The following is a 21190-nucleotide window of genomic DNA, read 5'->3' on the forward strand; positions in this document are numbered from 1 at the left end:
TGAAGAGTAGAAATAGGAGACTGCACCTTTGTCTCTAGACCTCTCACTTGTAGAATCCCAAAAAGATCAGGTTTTTTTCTGGTCCTGTTCAGCATCTGCATGCAGCCACTAGATTAACTGGTAAAATGACATGCACTCAAGTGGTAGCAATATGCAGATGATAGGCTCTAATTACCCTTTACCATCTGTGACTGTGCCACTACTAGCAAGATGGCTCAGTGCTTGGATGAGATCCATTCATGGATGAAGAAGACCTGGCTGAAACTGAGAAAGATGAAGTTTAAGCTGGTGGGAAGAGGAAGGGACTTTGAGGAGTCTTCAGTCATGGTACAGGCTCCTTTGATTGAAGATAAACACCCATAATTGGTCAGCTCAGTCTGTAGTTCTTGAGTGCTTTTAGATTTCTCTTTGATGCTAAGCTCTCTCCTTGCAGCATCCACAAGTAGTGCTTCTGGTTATCCAGGAAACTACATCCCACCCATCTTGTCTGACAATGACCCAGCCTTGGTTATATATGTTTTTGCCCTTCTCATCTGGATTACTGTAATGCATTATACCTAGGAGTGAAACCTTTGGCCCTTAGAACTCCTGCTAGTACAAAATGCTACAGTACACTTACTTAGCAAGACAAACTACTGTGAGCACATGTTAACCTATCCTTCAAAGTCTCTGTTTGTGTTTAAAAACCACTTAGTGCCCTGAGCCCAGGATATGTAAAAGATCACCTAAAGCTCTGTGCAAGAGACAGAGATTTCTCATGGCTAGTCCCAGACTGTGAAATAAACTTTCACCAGAACAGAGGGCCATCATATACCTTGCCACCTTCTGCTTCAGGTGCACGGTGCACTTCTTTTACCGTGCTCTTTGAAACATAAACACACAGCAATATATTTTAAAAAAGCAACATTTTTTAAGAAAGCATGAGAAAGATAAAACAACTCTCTCCACAGCGCATACAATTCTCCCCCTCTAGAAAGGATGAGAGAGAATGAACCACATGTCACAAAAAGAACAGGAGTACTTGTGGCACCTTAGAGACTAACAAATTTATTAGAGCATAAGCTTTCTTGGGCTACAGCCCACTTCATTGGATCCATAGAATGGATAGATACATATACATACATACATACATACATACATACAGATATATGTGTATATATACACATACAGAGAAGGTGGAAGTTGCCATACAAACTGTAAGAGGCTAATTAATTAAGATGAGCTATTATCAGCAAGAGAAAAAAACTTTTGTAGTGATAATCAAGATGGTCCATTTAGACAGTTGACAAGAAGGTGTGAGGATACTTAACATGGGGAAATAGATTCAATATGTGTAATGATCCAGCCACTCCCAGTCTCTATTCAAACCCAAGTTAATGGTAAGATGTTAGTCACTTTGCTTTATGCATTCCTGAAGGTGCTCAGCTGTTTTGTTGATGAGGGCAATAAAATAATATAGAATTGAATAATAGCTGACTAAAGATCTTCTCCCGAACTGCTCCAAGCAAATCATTTAAACTTTCTCACAGCAGAAATAGTTTAAGGTGTATGAGATTGTATACGTTAATTTAGAAAACATTGTTGGGAAACAGTTAAGATTGTTGCACATACCATATGTGTATCAGGATAATCAGGCCATCAGTTGTGGCTGGAACAGGAACTGAGGCAGGAGCAAGCTGGAATGGGCAGAGGCGAGCAGGAGTAGTCTGTCAGAAGTAGCAGATAGAGTATCCCCAACAAGGTAACAATGTTGAGCATACTGGAGTTGCTGCTTTCATTAGGGGCCTGTATACCTGCATTGGAGTCACCTGGCTAGACCCTTGCTTGTGGATTGTATTGAAATGCAAATGAAAGGGCTGGGCCCTTAGGACTCACAGGTAATTATCTTAAATGACTCATCGACTCAGGCTCAAAACACTCATCACAACCTGACTCAAACCCACAAAATCAAGGAAATTAAAATTTAAGTTACATTACAGTACATACCGTCTACTTCTCCACCCACAGGCACACACTATCCTAGCATACATCACAAACCATATACTTCAGTCTTAACTCTCCCCCTTAACCTGCCCTTCTGCATGCACTGGTATACCAAGGTATCCCTTCTCAACACTATTACTTGTTCATGTTTGGTATAGTAGTTTGTGTTGTCTGGATAGTTGGAAGGCTGGCATCCCTAAAGGGCATATAGTGAGAGTTTTTCCTCTACAATGGTACTCAAATGGGAGACGCAAACAAGCAGAAAAAAGAGCAGAGAGATGCCAAAAAAAGAGGAAGGAGGAAGAGAGAAAAAATAGAAAATGTGTTAATACACAGTGATGGTTCTTAATTCAGAATCTCCTTCCTCTTTAGGATTTTAGGATTTTAGTGATAATTTGCTTTAACTCTAGATTAGCTTCATTGTTTGGTTCTGACATCAAAACATAGTCATTTCAAAATTGCCTAAGCATCTTGATATCCTTGATTTGCAATTAGTGTTTCAAAATTAAAATATAACATTCCTTATGGCCAAGTAGTAATATATTTTCTTTTCCATTGAGATCTTATCTCTACAATTAGAAAAATAAATTCTAACATTCTATTGTGAATAATACAAAACATGAGGGCCATTTCTCCTGCTTAATCTACAGAATGGGGTCAAATATATCCCATATTTATACCTCTAATACTATTGACTTCATGGTTTGTTTTGTAATTAAACATGCTCCTATTAATAGTAGTAGCGCTAACTTCATTTTTATTTTTATTCCCAAGTAAATTTCAGTACATCACACAAAAAAAGAAGATATTTATACTTTCTGAAAAACAAGCTAATGTTCCCATTTAAATAGCTCTTTATCATACTTTTCTCTGTTGTATTACTTTATTAATCATTGATAAATTTTGTATTTCATTGATTGTCATTACACGTGACCTTAAATTTAGATGGTGACATAAAAATAACTTCCAGCTATATGTTAAATAGTCCTTTTTAATTTTAAAATAACCAATTTTCAGTAAATGCAGTAATTTATTTTTCTTGACACCGTGGTACTAATTTGTAAATTCACCAGTTTGGTTTCATTAATACTCTGCAGTAAAGTATAGATTTAAAATAGATAGTTATAGGAAAGAAACTTGCTAATTTTGAACCTCTCTTTTCAGATCATGTTCAGAATGAAGAGAACTATGCACAAGTATTAGATAAATTTGGAAGTAATTTTTTAAGTCGGGATAATCCAGATCTTGGCACTGCTTTTGTTAAATTTTCAACACTTACTAAGGAACTATCAACGCTGCTGAAAAACCTGGTAAGGAGTTCTCTATATGTTATTTTTATAAAATGATTCAAAACAAACTACAGTGGCGCACCTTTATGTTCTTGATGATTTGATTAGCTATGTAAATATTCATCAGAATGTTGTCTTGTAAACAAATCAGCTAATTTTAAACTGAAATCAGTGTATATGTACTACAGAAATAACCTCAATTACAGTTACACTTCAAAAACCGTTGGAAAGAATAAGATACATATTACACATACTGTATTTGGTTATGGTAATGTCTAGTCAGACGGAATGATGGAAGTGTGAACTGATGCACAATTAAGTGACTGGAAGAATCTTATAGTTCTCTGTAATTCCTAATGGTCTCTGTATAGAATTCCTAAAGAAAGCTAGATCTGTCAGAATTACTTTTTGTTTATAAACCTGGCTGTTTAAAATAATAATACTAATGGTAAAAATTTTCTTATTCCAGAAACTAAGTCAATTTGCAAAAAAGTTAAACCACTCACTTCTTTGCTAGCAGGTCCATTTAAAATATAGGTTCTTGGCAGAGAACCGCTCACTTCAAAGAAAACCAGAATCCTATCTATGACTTCTCTGCAAATCAATATCTCTCATTTGTCTGTCCACGCTGGGAGAAAGTCAGGATGCCATCGATGTGGTTTAATTTGATCACAGATTTGTTCACTTATAATATCTGGGTGTGTCCAGCAACAAATTATACAGTGTGGGGAGTAGGGGGTCAGCTCTTTGCTGATCCAGACAGAGAAGCCCCAAACCCTCTTCCTCAGCTCTCTTAACCGGGGACCAGGAAAAGGAGTGTGGTTGGTTCCCCTCTGACGGGACATAGGAGCCCAGAACCCCAAACCCCACTTTCTCAGCTCCAAGAAGGGATGCTCTCCTTCAAACCCTTTTCCAATTAGTATAGTTTTGGGAGGGCAGGGCTGGCATTGCCCCTCCCCCAAACTGCAAGTCTCGGGCAGATGCGGAGCTGCGCCGGCAGGGGCTGTGCTTTGTGTTGGGGGAGCAGATCCTGAGGCTTGCAGTTTGGGGGGGCAATACCCCCCCGTCTCCCAAGCTACATCCATATTAAAAAGTAGGGGGCACGGTTCCCAGCCTCCTGGTTCCCCCATACCATGCAACCCTCATGTCTCCACTGCCCATTGCTCTCCGGCTGCCCAGCTCTGAAGGCAGTGCCTCTGTTGGCAGTAGCGCAGAAGTAAGGATGGCAATACTGCAACCTCACTACAATAGCCTCGCAACCTCCCACACACCCTCTAATGAGTCAGGACCCCCATGGTTATAACACCATGAAATTTCAGATATAAATAGTTGAAAGCATGGATCTGATAGCTTTTAAAAGTCTTTGACTGTGACATTGACCAAAATGGACCATGAATTTGGAAGGGCCCTATTCATAAGTAACAGGATTCTCTTATAGTTTTGAGAATATGAATAGATCGATATACTTGGTCTTTTAGTCTCTGTAGAACTTTCTCTTGCACTCATACACTCTCTTCACTCCCTATTAAAGTCCACAATTAGGATGAGATAACATGGAAGTCTTGTTATCGTTCTTGTTTCCTGAAAAGTATTTCTTCCAGTTACTTTGATTCCATTGAACCTGTCTCCCTTTGGTAGTTGTAAACTTGTGCTCGAGAATGTACATATAACAGACTTCTATAGGATTTCATACATAAAATAAACCTGGGCTTAGAATACTATTGTTTTATCTTTACAAATGCCTCTAAAAATAGCAGATATTCGCATTGGATAGAAAGCACTTTCCAACGTAGTTCTTTCGGAGAAGTTCAATGTAATGATTAGATAGTTAATGAGACGTGCATCAAGGGAATGGAATGTTCATACATGCTCATGTGAGCATTCTAACATTAGTATATCCCTAAAAATTGATCTATCCCTAGAGACTCTTACTTTCAAAAAGGGCCAAGTTTTTTATTTAAACATTGAAGCTGCAGGCTCTGGTAATTTGGCAATATAAAAGCTACAAAAGAATCGAAGTTTTGAAGGTGGTCAAAATTTTTCTGATTTTTTTTTAATCTGGCAATTTATTATTGAATTAAAATTTGCTCATTATTGCATGCTGATAATTCTTTCTATATTCACACCTTAGATTCAGGAATTTTGCCAGGAAATTTTTTTGCTAAATCTAGAGATAGATACCTTCAAAGTCAACACAGTGTTAGGGAACATCATAAATGGCAGGATTATTTTGTCTCAAGTAGCTAAATTTAAAGGCACCAATCAACTAAGGGCATGAAATGAACAAAAGAGGACTGAAAAACTCCAAATGGATCTTGTCAGTCTTTGTGGTTGGACAAGATAGTGGAGGAAATTAACACTGAGAAATGATTATACTACTCAGAACTTTAAAGATATTAGTGCTTTGCAAAAGCTAGAATTAATTAAACTTTACTACAAGTCTGATGTATTGAGAAATTAACACAGCAAAGTTCAATTACTTGCTCAGAGTCACACAACAATTTAATAGCAGTCAGGAAAAGAAGCCAGGAATTCTTATGCTGTCCACTGCTCTGACCACTATACTCACTACCTCACAGGAAAGAGTATTCATAATTATAAAATGTATAATGAATTTGAGACCAAAAATGAAATGTAGCAGGAATGATTTCTAAAGGAAATCCATGTGTGTTCAGAAAAAAAAAATACTACCAGAGTCAATGAATCAGAAAATGATCCACGTAAACTCTCTAATCAAAAGCAATATTGAAAGGTATGCTAGTTAATGAGGTGAATGGAGATATGGGAGAAATAATGGCACAGCTGAAATGTTAGTGGTAAGTGCAAAGCAACACACAACTATAAAACCGGTTTAGATACATTTTTCATACGTACCACATGGATTAAAATTAGATAGTATCCCTCAGATACTATGATCTGAGAGTCATAGATATTTAGCGAAGATTGGCAAAGTGTGCAGTAGCCGTCACAAAGGCTAAGGGCTTGGCTACACTTGCGAGTTACAGTGCAAGAAAGGAGCCCCGGGCGCACTAGCTCACTACCCGTCTACACTGGCAAGGCACGTAGAGCGCTCTGACTCCGCGGCTACAGCGCTGCTGGTACTCCACCTCGGCGAGTGGAATAATGTTTGCTGCGCCCCTGCTGGAGCTCCGCGGCGCCAGTGTGAACGAGGTGTTGCATTACTGCGCTCTGATCAGCCTCTGGAAACGTCCCATAATCCCCTTAAGTCAAGTGGCCACTCTTGTCATTGTTTTTGAATCGCTGCAGGAATGCGGATATGCCCTTTGAAAGCTCCGTTTCTGACAGCTGGCTGCTTATCTGCTCCGAGACAAAGCAACCATTAGTGTGGAATGCTGTGTGTGTGTGTGAGAGAGAGAGAGAGAGGCCGGGAGTCTGCTGCTCTCTGAACTTACAAGACAGCATGCTGACATGCTCTCAGCCCCTCAGAAACCCACTCTTTCTCCCCCCACATACACACAATACACACCCTGTCAAACTCCACCCCATCCCACCCCCCATTTGAAAAGCACGTTGCAGTCACTTGCATGCTGGGATAGCTGCCCACAATGCACCGCTCCCAATGCTGCTGCAAGTGCTGCAAATGCGGTTATGCCAGTGCGCTTGAAGCTGTCAGTGTGGACAGACTGCAGCGCTTTCCCTACTGCGCTCTCCAAAGGCTGGTTTAACTCAAAGTGCTCTACATCTGCAAGTGTAGCCATGCCCTAATATGGTAGATAGTATGCTAGAGTGCATTAAAGGGGGACAGAAAATGTAACCATAAGTATTTTAAATCGGTTCTGGTTATCACCTTTACATTGGCATATTGAATTTGAAAAGTTGAAGAAAAGGGCAAGTAGGATGCTAAGTGGTCTAGAGAATTTATGTAGAAGGCGAGATTAGGACGAATTTGGTCAAGATTTTCAGAAGTGAGTAGTGATTTTGGATGTGTCAGTTTTTGGGTACCCAACTTTTGTAACATCTTAAAGGTCTGCTTTTCAGAAAGTGCTGAGTACCAGCTTTTATACAGCTGGTCCCTTTAGGGCATTTCAAAATCACTAGTCACTTTTCAATATATTGTCCTTAGGCCATCTAGTTCGTAGAGCTGGAGGGTAGGAGGTGATGAGAGTATGTATACAAATGAATGGTTTAGTAAAATTCCAATCCCATAATACAAAAATAATGGATAACACAGTGGAATGATAGAAAATTTTGAAATGTTAAATAGGAATGTTTATCAGCATATAACTAATTTAGTGTTCATAAATAACACAATTAAGAGTGGGATATTTACATAATCAATATAATATAAGCAGTGTCAAAACTTTTGAGGTATAGTTTTTATACCTAAGAGTACAAATAAGTTTTTACTTTACAACGTGGGATATTTCCAAGTTATTCAGAGCATTGTAGTTTTTTTAACTGGTATGTTGGGGGGGGGGAGGAAAACGAACTGCATAAAAAAGATATATTAAGTAAGGCTTCCATTATACTGGAAAAAACAGAGCTGCCTTGCTGAAGAGCTATAAAAAATGGCTTCAACTATTGTGCTAGATGTATCAACCACTGCATTCGAGAAATATAAAGTTTTCTCCTTTCTTGTTCCATATTTGGTATTGACAGAGGAACTATTGAAAGCAGCCACAAGTACATTTTTACATGGTCTTAACATTCCTCCGGAAACAAGCAGGTTTCTTGGTCAGAGGGTTTTCCTTTTAGCTTTCTTTCCTTTCTATAATTGGATTGTTCCTTAAATTTGAGAGGCCCTCATAAATCAGCAGACAATAAAAAAATATATTCAAAACAAAAGGAGTACTTTTGGCACCTTAGAGACTAACCAATTTATTTGAGCATAAGCTTTCGTGAGCTACAGCTCACTTCATCGGATGCATACTGTGGAAAGTGTTGAAGATCTTTTTATATACACACAAAGCATGAAAAAATACCTCCTCCCACCCCACTCTCCTGCTGGTAATAGCTTATCTAAAGTGACCACTCTCCTTACAATGTGTATGATAATCAAGGTGGGCCATTTCCAGCACAAATCCAGGGTTTAACAAGAACGTCGGGGGGGGGGGGGTAGGAAAAAACAAGGGGAAATAGGTTACCTTGCATAATGACTTAGCCACTCCCAGTCTCTATTCAAGCCTAAGTTAATTGTATCCAATTTGCAAATGAATTCCAATTCAACAGTTTCTCGTTGGAGTCTGGATTTGAAGTTTTTTTGTTGTAATATCGCAACTTTCATGTCTGTAATTGCGTGACCAGAGAGATTGAAGTGTTCTCCGACTGGTTTATGAATGTTATAATTCTTGACATCTGACACCCGTTGCCAACTGTGCCCACATATCTATTCAGGGGACACCATCACAGGGCCTAATAACATCAGCTACACTATCAGAGGCTCGTTCACCTGCACATCCACCAATGTGATATATGCCATCATGTGCCAGCAATGCCCCTCTACCATGTACATTGGTCAAACTGGACAGTCTCTACGTAAAAGAATAAATGGACACAAATCAAACGTCAAGAATTATAACATTCATAAACCAGTTGGAGAACACTTCAATCTCTCTGGTCACGCGATTACAGACATGAAAGTTGCTATATTACAACAAAAAAACTTCAAATCCAGACTCCAGTGAGAAACTGTTGAATTGGAATTCATTTGCAAATTGGATACAATTAACTTAGGCTTGAATAGAGACTGGGAGTGGCTAAGTCATTATGCAAGGTAACCTATTTCCCCTTGTTTTTTCCTACCCCCGCCCCCAGACGTTCTTGTTAAACCCTGGATTTGTGCTGGAAATGGCCCACCTTGATTATCATACACATTGTAAGGAGAGTGGTCACTTTAGATAAGCTATTACCAGCAGAACAGTGGGTTTGTGGGGGGGGTGAGAAAACCTGGATTTGTGCATCCGATGAAGTGAGCTGTAGCTCACGAAAGCTTGTGCTCAAATAAATTGGTTAGTCTCTAAGGTGCCACAAGTACTCCTTTTCTTTTTGCGAATACAGACTAACACGGCTGTTACTCTGAAACCTGTCATATTCAAAACAGTTATCATAGTGTTCAGTGCCCAAAATCTTGATGATGTCTTTACATAGTCCCTGGAATAAAAATATACATATACTTTTTTTTGAGACAGTCGTTTATTATTAAGACATTAGTTATTGTTCTTTTCTTCCAAATTCTTTATTGTATGGAATAAAACCTTTCAGATACAGGAAGCGAGTCATCTCAAAATTAGGTATTTTCATAGACCTTTAGGTTTTCTCTAGTAATTGGAGGATACTTCCCTGTAGCGAACTTTGTGGTCCGTGAAATGTATGCATACTTGTCAAAACCCCTAGCAAGATTTTAAAAAGATATGTGAACTACAAGACTTGCTAAGCAGCTCTTGTTTTTAATATGTTAGTTTGGGGCTCGTTTTATATAACTATGCCATTAATATAATTAAGTGTAATATTTCTCAGTTTAGAACTTCAGATTTTTTTCTTGTATTTTGACATATTTTTCATAGGACACTGCCAAATAGGATAGCACCAGTTATATTTTCTGTCAAGTAATATAATCCTGATTTCAATAAAAACTAGAAATCCACCATTGCAATTAACAGTAGTCACAAAAAATGTGGTATAAGTGCCATCTGCTAACCCAACTATAGCAATTAGCTCACATTGTGTACCCTGGGAATTGCTGTCATTATGAGTAATGCAGGTGCAGAAACAAGGAAGTAAACTAAAATAATTAAATGTATATACTGGTAAATAAGGTAAAAGAAATGATAAAAAAATCAGCATTTATCAAATGATAAAAATAAAAGTCATTAACGAGAAATTTTATTTTTCAAGACATTTAGAGTATAAGATTAAATAGAGATGCAGAGGGGGAAAGAAAGGAGCTGATTAAAATGTTTCTTTCTCTAATATAAATTATGTGGAAATCCTGCTAATTTACACAAGTTATTGAGCTCAGTACAGGAGTAACCGGGTAAAATTGTATGGGTTATGATACACATGAAGTTTTTTTCTGGTAAGACTGCTCAGTGTGAATTATCTGAGTTGTTTCTATTGAAGTTAATTCTGAAAAATATTCAAAGAATTTGCTAGCTGCTGAACGCTTCTAAATATTTGTGTATGTTGTTTGCAGTCTCCAATTCTGAAGAACTATATCTTAGTATAATAAATTTAAAATAATTTTCAAAGTTGCAAAATGCAATCATAAGCAGTAAAAGTGAAAGATATGGTTAAACTTCGTGGCAAGCAACTTTTCTTTTCTTTTTCTTTTCAAAAAAGTCCAGGTAACACTGAATCTAATTTCAACACTGGATCTAATACTATTAAACTTTGAATTGGAACATTTATGCTGTGTTAGGTATAAAACAATCACTCTTGGAAAAAAGATTGTGAAATACAAGGCTTTTTTGAGGACCAGAAGCATAAAGAGCAAAGTTTATATAGTATTTATATAGTACTTAGTATTTTCAGATCACTTTTTCTGAGAGAATAATAGACTGCTTCAGTCATCTTAAATAATTTGCTGTTTTCTTATCTCTTCTTATTCTTAAGATTTTAGCACATACATATATATAGTGAAAACTCGTTCCTGTTCAATAGAGTCATAGTAAGTCTGTGCCAGACTGGAAGTAGTTTCTTCTTTGAGAGATGATCCCTCCGGGTATGCATTGTGGGTGCTCATGTGTTCCATACTCCTGAGAATATAAGATTTTTCACTAGAAGCATCCGTTGGTCTGCACCTATGCTCTGCACCTTCTCATACTCCAAACCAAGGGCATAAGGGACGGCCTGGACCGAGCACCTCTCCTGTTTCTTTCTACCAGTCGTGGTGTGACAAAATCTCCTGTGTGCACAAGCTTTACTAGCATTTCTCATTCTTTTCCTCCTCAAACCCTACAGTCTCATGAATTCCAACTCTGTAGACACTTGGAGCTTTCCATGAGACCCATTATGATCTCAGGCCTTCTGGGTGGCCAAATAGTTTCCCTCCAGCCCCAGTGCTCCCTAGCTCCAAATCCTCAGAGGTCAGGCCCACTGACTAGTCCAGGCATAGACATGAGGAGGGTAAGGACAAGCAGCCTCATATGAAGTGGGAGAAATTGCCTCCAAGTCCTCAGAGAAAAGGACCACCTCCCCCATGTCCTCGGGGTCTGGTGAGACTCTGTGCCCTGGTGGGGGGGTGTCAGGCGCTAATGGGGAGCATGGGTCTACGTTTTGGGTACCCAGAGGCAAGGGTGCTTCTAAACCATCTGCACGAGGGGCAGAACCAGCCCCTGCATCAGCGACCTGAGAAGGGAATAATCTCCTTTACTGATAATACTGCACTGCTAAAAGATGCTCCGCTGTCCAACCCAAGTCCTCATTGTCAGCTCCACCCAGAGCCACACAGTAAAACATTTTGGATGTTTTCTCACAAATACAACATCTGCTAGTACAGTTTCTCAGAAACACTTAAAGTGAGGACCAGAAAATCCTTCTGTTATTTAACAACTTTGTTTTGCGGGGAGGGAAGACTGGCTATCCAATTTTGGTTTTCATCCTTCATGGAACTTCCTAGAGAAAAGGCATAGTGGGGAATGAATCCGGAGACCTGTTAAATATTCAGGAATAGTACTGAGAGTCTTTGATAATAAGTCATGAACAGCTGGAACTTTAGCGTTTCAAAATGGCACGGTGAGGACTCTTGCCTGACAATTTTTTGTGCTTGTAATCCCAAATCTTTGGTGTCTCTGCATGTGGGGAAACATTTACACTTCTTGAGTAAATGCTTTGACAGCCAAACACATTCTTTTGTAGTGAGTGTGAAGGACAGGCATTTGCACAGTAGAAGAAGCAAGAAGCATTAGCTTAAGATGCAGACACAGAATCATTGGGTATGGAGAATTACTGACTTAAACGGGCATTTATCAGTGCAAGGTTTTTATTATTGGATTTTTAATGTTTCCTATTAATCTTTTGACATAATTCAAGGAGACAGATGCCTGTTCAGATTTAATTTTATTTTGGTTGACAGATGTATTATTAGGTTCTCTTTTTATGCATCTTCATATCTGAAGATGGTGTAAAGTTCAGAAAATTCAATGTGCTGGTTTTTATCAGAAATTATAGCAGTAGCTTTGACACACCCCAATGAATTTGATGGTATTCGTGTCATGCTTTCTTGGAGCTGGGAAATGCTCACCCTTACATATCCGGAGGTCAAAGGCACTGATTAAGAATGCCTACATTTGTTCTGTTTATGGAAGGGAAGTTGCCTGGTAACTACTAACTTTGTTTCATAATTAACACTCAGATATTTTCTGATCCCCACATGATCTCCCCCAAGGATAATGGTAAGAGACTCCATTAAAATAAGAAATTATTTTCCTTCCAACCCCAACTTAAATGGTGTAACCTTCTAAATTTGAAGACTCTGTGAGCATGTTAATTCATTTCTCAAATATTAACGTTTTGATATGGCTGTTTATCCTGTTAGAAAGGCCTTGTCTACACAAGCTAAAAGATGTATTTTTCAATTAAATTAATTTGATTGAAAATCCCCCTTAACATTCATGTGGACACATCTTTTAGATAGTTTGAGCAGGTAGTGTTTTAGCCAAACTGTTAAATATCTGTACAATTTTATTAGACAAAGTTTGTAAAACAGCCAGTATATAGACTCAGAGTTTAAAAACAGGTGTGCAAATAATTTTCCCAAACATTTATTGTGATTGTATACATCATTGTGGGATTTGTAAATGTGAGTGAACATTTTCTGCATTTAGCAATTTGTGTGCAAATATAATATGCACAGTCAGAATAGTACTTGCAATTGGGTACATGTGTTTAAAAAAAAATCTGAGCTGATGGATGACTATTCTGTTCGCAGACTGAAACATATAAAAACATATACAAAAGAACTTGAAAATGTTTTCAGATAAAGGCAAACTTATGGGTAGTTACCCATAATGGTATTTGTTAAAGAGAACAGGGTAAATATCTTTATATCTTCTAATGACTGCAGATGGTAAGGGTCTCAGTATTGTTTAATAGAAAATACGTTGAGACATTAATTCCATTACTGCTTTGGAGAAGGAATCCCACTTATTGAATAACCAGTCTCACTCCTGTGTGGTCTCCCTTCCAAGTTTTGAATCACCTCCAAACTGCTTAGGAGAATTGATGCAATTGCAGTTGAAGGTATGATGGCTGTTCATGACTTTCTTCTAGTGATGTGAGGACAAACTTTTTGTATGGATATGAAAAGCTAGAATGTGTGTATTTCATTTTACTGACATATAACTCAAGACCATTGTAAAGATATTCCTTCCTGGATGCTTGCGTGTATATCATCTGAATTGCAACAACATTGTATTCAAGGATAACAATCAGTTCTAATATCTGTGAGTCATAAGAAGGATGGGATTTAAAAGAATGCTGACAAACTGTATTAAATGAAGAAGATATCAATAAGTAAACAGTAGCTCATGTTCATGATCCTCCCCACACCCCTACCCCACATCCCCCCAGTCATATCTTTCAAAGGCTAACCTGTGATTATCTCCAGAATCCCATTCTAGGATATTGTTTTCAAACGTCCTTAAATTAACAAACATACTGACTTAAAATACACTTTTTTTATATATTTTGTGGAACTTTCCCTTCAGCCCTGTGGAGCCCAGGTTTGCTAATGACCTTCAGGTCTGAGTTGTTGGTTTTATTTTTTTATTTTTTTAAAGCAACAATTGATAAGCTACAATTGCTCCATATCTTTTGTTTGTTGAACTGTAAGAAAAGCCTTATTGACCCAGAAGCCAGCATATGGGCAGGGATGGTGTCCCTAGCCTTTGTTGGCCAGAAGCTGGGAATGGGTAACAGGGGATGGATCACTTGATGATTACCTGTTCTGTTCATTCCCTCTGGGGCACCTGGCACTGGCCACTGTCGGAAGATAGGATACTTGGCTAGATGGACCTTTGGTCTGACCCAGTGTAGCCGTTCTTATGTTCTTAAATTGCTCCCCAAGTAAAGTTCTGTTGTTTGTTAGGGAAACTGAAAATTACCTTGATCTGTTTTCTGGACCTCCTTCATCTGTTAATTTTAATTTCACTTTTCATGTTTCCCTGAATGTCCATAAGTTTCCTATATTTTTTTAATGCTTCTGTTTCCATCCATGTACATGCTGATTAACTCTTTATGGATCTGAATTTGCTATTAGTGTGGAACTTTTTTTGCCACAGGTTCAGCTACATTAGATAGTGAAATGAAACAAAAATATGAGTGCAGCATATTTGTTTAAATCATGATATTTATATGTTTTTCTTTAAACTCAACTAGTGCTGCTTCTTTTTTTTTTCCTTAGCTCCAGGGCTTAAGCCACAATGTTATCTTCACTTTGGATTCTCTCTTAAAAGGAGACTTGAAAGGAGTTAAAGGGGTAAGTTTTCAGTGAGTACTTTCAGGGGAACATTTTCAGGGTTGCCTAGATTTCAGCTCCTTACCATCCATCCATCCATCCAGATTCTTATGTTGGCACTTATTGTCATCATATCTGCATGGATTCTGCTAAGTATAATTGAAGGTGCATGATTAAAATTCCACTTGGAAAATATGTGGTTCATATCTGTCTTAAGATCCGTGAGAGAGGAATATTTGAAAAGATTTAAAAGAAAAGACTTTTTAAAATGCCATTTGTGATTTTTGGAATGATATCTTAGTTTTAAACCTACAATTTAAAAGTGTTTATAAACATATTTTAAGTGCATTTTCTGTTTCCTAAGGATCTTAAAAAGCCTTTTGACAAAGCCTGGAAGGATTATGAGACCAAATTGTAAGTATTCTTCATTTTGTCATAATTCATACAAAGAGAGAAAACACTTTAATGTCAGAGAAGGAAAACCTTTTACATTCTAACCTTGATTATTATGATACTGAGAATACCTGTCATCTACCGAAACAAAGATAAATGACTCAGACTTATTTAGCAGGTCAGTAACGTTCTTGGATTTTCATTCTGGTTCAGAACTGTTCATTGTTACCATTGATGAATCTGTAAAGATGAAGGATTAAGAATGGGTTTATTCTCAATGCCATGAACATCACATTAGATATATAACCTTCAGTGTTAATGGAAGTTCAAGCTTTTGTGTATTCTATTGAAGAGTTAAACCTTATGCCTAATATTCCTCTGGAATAAGGAAGAAGACTGGGTTGCTGATCAAACCATTAATTTTCTAGTTGGGACTGTACATTTTTAGTTGGTATACAGACATACAAGCTATACACCATACATATAATATCTAGACATTACAGATACAATAAAACTTCTGTGGACATGTGACACAGGTTTTATAGATTAAAAAAATCTTAAAACAGCTGCTCACGCGCTCTAGTCTTAAGCAGTATATAATAGAATAAAATAGTCTGTGTATACAGAAGGAATATTAGTTATAAGAAGTGATGAATAGTCAAATGAAAAAGTAAATACAAAATATTACTAAACCATACATTTGGAATATTTTTATGTGTGTAGACTAGTTGTGATGCAAAACTCATTTTAAATAAGTTTACAAGGAGAAATCATGTATCGCTCTGGGAAGCTTCAGTTCATAATGCCCCTAACTCAATGTGTGGTAGTAGTTTTATTTCTGACCCATCCCTTGGTGCATAATTCAGGCATCTGGGCCCATGATAATCTGTTACAGTCCATTCAAAGGAAGACTTGATGGAAGTGAGTTCTGGATTGGCATTAGATTTTGGAGTGTTATATTAAAAATTCAGTGACTCTTACTGAGTGTGGCTGTAGACACTGGGACAAGGTTAAAAGGATGGTTGGATAAGTGATATAAATTTTAAAAATATTTGATGTTTCACTCCATATGTTTTATGGAAACTTGCTAATGAGTGTGAATATGATGTAACTGGAATATGCTTTATGCAAAAGGACTCTTGTACGGTATCATAACAAAGGTTATAACCTACTGAATATATTCCTCCTATTTGTATGCATGTATCATTCTTGTATCTGAAGCTAGAAATATGAAGTATAACTCTGAGGTCCTATTGTAATTATGCAAAGTGTGGGCCATTAATGGTGGTTTAGAATCTTGATGGCTCCCATTGACTAGGACAGTTGGCTGTAAATGATTTATTTATCTGCAAACCTTCCTGTGTACATGTGGGCCAATCCTGGAAGAATGGAGACTAGGGGTTTTACAGTGACATGTGACCATGTCACATGGCACTGGAATCCATCTTAATCCTTGTACTTTTCCATTGAAGAGGCGGGTGTGGGGACAAGCACAGACAAAAGATTCCTGCCTTATGCCAAAGCTATAAAAGGGGGTGGAGCAGGACAAAAGGGACTGCCAGTCATGAAAAAACCCTGCTTACTACCTGAGATGTCTGCTGCATCTAACAAAGACTGTACCAGGGGAAAGGATTGGACCCAGACTACGAAGGAGTCTAGTCTGTGAAAGAAACTTATTGGAACATCTTTGAGTGTGAGATATTACCTGTAATCAGTTTCCTAATGTATTAAGCTTAGAGTTGCATATTTTGTTTTATTTTGCTTTGTGACTTACTTTGTTCTGGCTGTTATTACTTGAAACCCCTTAAATCCTACTTTTTATCCTTAATAAAATCACTTTTGTTTATTAATAAACCCAGAGTAAGTGATTAATACCTGTGGGACCAAACAGATGAGCATATCTCTCTATCAGTGATATAGAGGGCAAACAATTTGAGTTTACCCTGTATAAGCTTTATACAGAGTAAAATGGATTTATTTGGGGTTTGGATCCCATTGGGAGCTGGGTGTCTGGGTGCTAGAGACAGGTAACCTGCTGAGCTATTTTTAGGTAAAGTCTGCATTTTGGGGGGCGTGGCCTAGACCCTGGGTCTGTGTTGCAGCAGGCTAGCGTGTCTGGCTCAACAAGGCAGGGTTCTGGAGTCCCAAGCTGGAAGGGAAAATCAGCTCAGAGGCAATTTCAGCACATCAGGTGACAGTCCCAAGGGGATCCTCTGTGACCGAACCTGTCACAATATTATTTTGGATAAATGTCAGCAGTGGTGATTTCATTTACAATAATTAGTGTATATTTCATGTGGGGAATAATAATGTGATTTAGGGAAGCTTTATTACTCTGTTTATCTGTCTTGTTACTTACGTTTCTCCTATTCATCACATTATTTGCCTTGCTCTCTACCTATAGTTATATGTAAGCAGAAAAAATAAAAGGGAAAGAAAAGTCAGACCAATAAGAGTGATTGATTTTTTATTAATCATAACTATATAATTTTAGCACTAAACACAGATATTTTCACATTCAAGTCTCATTACAAATATTAGTCCTTGTAAATTAATAAATAAATATTCCCATCTTCCAGAGGAATCAAAGGCAAAAGGATTAATGTCCAAATAAAAAATGGCATCTTTTTACTAAACTGTGTGTATTCAGTCACATCTGCATATGAAATTACTTTTTATTCCTGCTAGCTCTGGAGAGCTGTGGCTCACTCTTCCATAAATATGTTAAGTATTTCTCTGGCCCATGCATTTTCAGTGGAATAGCTGACTGTATACATTTGCAATTGCTGGGCCAACTTCTACATTTTGTGATACCTGTGGAACTCTGCTAAGGCCATTTGGGTTGTGCAGGTGTCACTAAGAGCAGAATTTGGTATATAGAAACTTTTCTGGTGATGCATAAGCCAAACAGAACCCAGTTTGTCTATCAGATCCTAAGCTGAGTTTCCAGGGCTGACAGAAAAATATCTTTCTACTTCTTCGAGGAGTGTGGGTGCTCTATTTTGTGTCTTGATGCCCTGTGGGTGCTCTATTTTGTGTCTTGATGCCCTGCGCTTGTAATCGGAGATTTGTGGTAGCAGTGCCTAGTTGGGCTGTGCACGCGCTGTAGCCGTCTCACACCGCTTCGAGCGGTTACATAGCAGTGCGCAGCCAACTGTCCCTCAGTTCCTTCTCTACTGTCTTTGTCTTGAGTTGGAGCGATCAGCAGCGCCCTCTCTTACCTCCTATAGGATTAATAGAAGATAGTCCGTAGTTGTTTCTTGGTACTGTTAGTTTAGCTGTAGTTAGCTACCCTATCCCTTTGCCTTACTATAATTTCTTTTATTTCATTCAAAAAAAATTTTTTTTCCTTTTACCTTCCCTATCTACTCCTGTTTCTCCATGAGGCAGACAGCTATAGCCTCAAACAGGGTTTATCCCTGTTTTTTTTCTTTAAGAGACGGACACGCTCAGGCATGCCCAGCTCACCTAGCTTTAAATGCTGTCTGACTTGCAGACTCTACATACTGGTCTCTGACGGCCACACACAGTGTGTCCGCTGCCTCGGTGAGACTTACATTATTCAAAAGTGCCCACACTGCAGAAAGCTGACAACCAGGGCAAGAAAAGCCAGGGATCTCCAGCTTAAGCCCCTCATGATAGAGAAATCCCACAGGCCAGCCTCGGACCCCAAGTACAGGACCACCCACTGGCCAATGGCCGCCGCCAGCAGCAGCTTCTGACAGGGGTTCTGCTTCAACAACGGCTGCCAAGGAGCCTGTTCCGATGAAATGAGCTGTAGCTCACGAAAGCTTATGCTCAAATAAATTTGTTAGTCTCTCAGGTGCCACAAGTACTCCTTTTCTTGTTCCAAGAAGGGCTACCAAAAAGTGGTCGCAGACATCCTTGTGCCGAGAATCGCCTAAGAGAAAGCAATCTCCAACTGAAAAATCTGCCCCAGTACTGACAGCATCAAGAGCGCCAGACTGTGCGGCACCAGGAACGTCCAGTACCGAGAGTTCTAGAAGAGCTAAAGACCCTATGTGGGCAAGCTCAAATGGAGGTTCACACAGTAAAGTGAAACCTTTCAGCTCGGCACCCATGGAGCCGAAGAAAACCTCAGCACCGAGCAGTACAGTGGTGCCACCTGCTGTACGTATACCTCACAGCTCTAAATTCTTGGCACCGGCAGCTGCAACTCATACTCCCGGGCCATCCATAATGCAGTCTCCGGCACAGAACCTCATGGTTCTGCAGCAGTTCATGAGACATGCAGACCCGATAGTGGCCTCAACGCCTGAATCTCCTCTACTTGGTACCAAAGGTACCCCATCCAGATTGGTACCAAGTCAGCTGAATACTCATTGTAGATCAGCCCCTCCTATCTCCAGTGATGAGGAAGAGGAGGATGCTGCTGTAATATATACTCTTTGCCACTCCTCACCCAAGCCTGGACCATCTCACCACCAACCACCTACAGATATGTGAGGCTGGTATGGTCACCCATGGGCACTGCCCCCCATACCATTCCCACCTAACTGGTTTGGCCATACTGGGTTCCATGGACAATATATAGGTCCCAACACCGCAGGACCCGAGCCGGCCTAGGTCCAAAACAACATGCTTCCCTTCACTAACTGTCCCAGCACCCTCAGAAACACAAGAGGAAGAGACTGAGGAACCTGAGGACAGAGCTGAACATGACACTTTGCCACCTACTCACCTCTCATCTTCTTCACCGGACGAAACCATAATGCTACCACCCACCACTACAAGGGATGATTTCAAATCCTTTCAGGACCTCTTCAAAAGGGTAACTGAATCTCTAGACATTTTGTTAGAACAACTATCAAAAGCCCAACATAATCTCACGGACATACTTCAGACATCCCGAGCAGCAAAGAAGCAAAGATAGCCCTGCCAGTTAATGATACTATCATGAAGCCTGCAAAAATAATCTGTGAGACACCGGCTATAGCAACACCCTTATGTAAGAGGTCTGACCAAAAATATTATGTGCCAGCTAAAGGGGCTGAGTTTTTATCTACACACCCCGCACCAAACTATTTAATAGTAGAAGTGGTCAACCAAAAGGGGAAAACAACACCAGTCCAGAATGACCCCATATGATAGGGATTGGAAAAGGTTAGACCTTTTTGGACGAAAAGCCTATTCCTCTGCTACACTTTAATTCCGCATAGCCAATTATGTGGCCCTACTGGCAATATACGTATGCAATATGTTCTCCAAAATGTCTGAATTTATTGAAAATTTTCCACATGGCAAAAAACAATACAAGGCGAACATTTCCAAAGGGTCTCTTATCAGCAGGACAGCCCTACCCAGGCCTCCCTGGACTCTGCAGTCATGGCCAGAATGATCCATTGTGACATCTGTGGTCATGCACCGTGCATGTTGGCTCCATATCTCCGGGTTCCCAAGGGAGGTCCAGGCAATGGTCAAGGACTTACCCTTCGAGGGTCAAAAACTATTCACAAACAAAACTGATGTGTCACTACGCACTCTAAAAGACTCAAGGGGAACTTTAAAAACCCTGGGCATTTATGTACCTGCAAACAAAAAGAAACAGCAGGGTTTACAGTCAGATTCCGGTCAACTCCATACTCTCAACCCCACACTCAGTACGACCAACGGTGTAAACAAAGACAGAACAGATGTCGGCAGAACCAAGATCAGCCTTCGACATCTCAACAATCCCACCTCCAGACAACAATTTTGAAGGTGTGGTCGAGGGCACAAGACCATCACACTCTCGAACTCTGGAAGTAGAAATGGTACCCCATCCATTCAGAGACCGCCTTGTCACCATTTTACCCAATCTGGAATACCATCACAACAGACAAATGGGTTTTAGAGATTATCCAAAAGGGTTATTCTATCCCCTTTATTTCTATCCTTCCAACCCACCCCTCTGCCCCATCTCTCTTCAGGGACCCCTGTCACGAGCACCTGCTGCAACAAGAAATAAACCACCTCGTACAATTAAGTGCCGTGGAATCCGTACCATTGCAACAAAAGGGGAGAGGTTTTTATTCACACTATTTTCTAACTCAGAAAAAGACTGGTGGGTGGAGACCCATACTGGATCTATGCAAACTCAACAAATTAA

At 39.2% G+C, this 21190-nt stretch overlaps 1 protein-coding gene across 7 annotated transcripts in view; it reads left to right on the plus strand.

Annotated features, from left to right (window-relative positions):
- Positions 1-21190, plus strand: part of ASAP1 (ArfGAP with SH3 domain, ankyrin repeat and PH domain 1) — a 372441-nt gene that overhangs the window by 201429 nt on the left and 149822 nt on the right. For all 7 annotated transcript variants that reach the window (XM_043539090.1, XM_037892008.2, XM_043539091.1 and 4 more), the window contains 3 exons: positions 3148-3293; positions 14635-14709; positions 15053-15102. In XM_043539090.1, the coding sequence (XP_043395025.1) occupies positions 3148-3293; positions 14635-14709; positions 15053-15102 (271 nt within the window). The remainder of the gene's footprint in view (positions 1-3147; positions 3294-14634; positions 14710-15052; positions 15103-21190) is intronic.

The sequence above is a fragment of the Chelonia mydas genome, chromosome 2 (assembly GCF_015237465.2).
Source record: "Chelonia mydas isolate rCheMyd1 chromosome 2, rCheMyd1.pri.v2, whole genome shotgun sequence".
Classification (NCBI taxonomy): Eukaryota; Metazoa; Chordata; order Testudines; family Cheloniidae; genus Chelonia; species Chelonia mydas.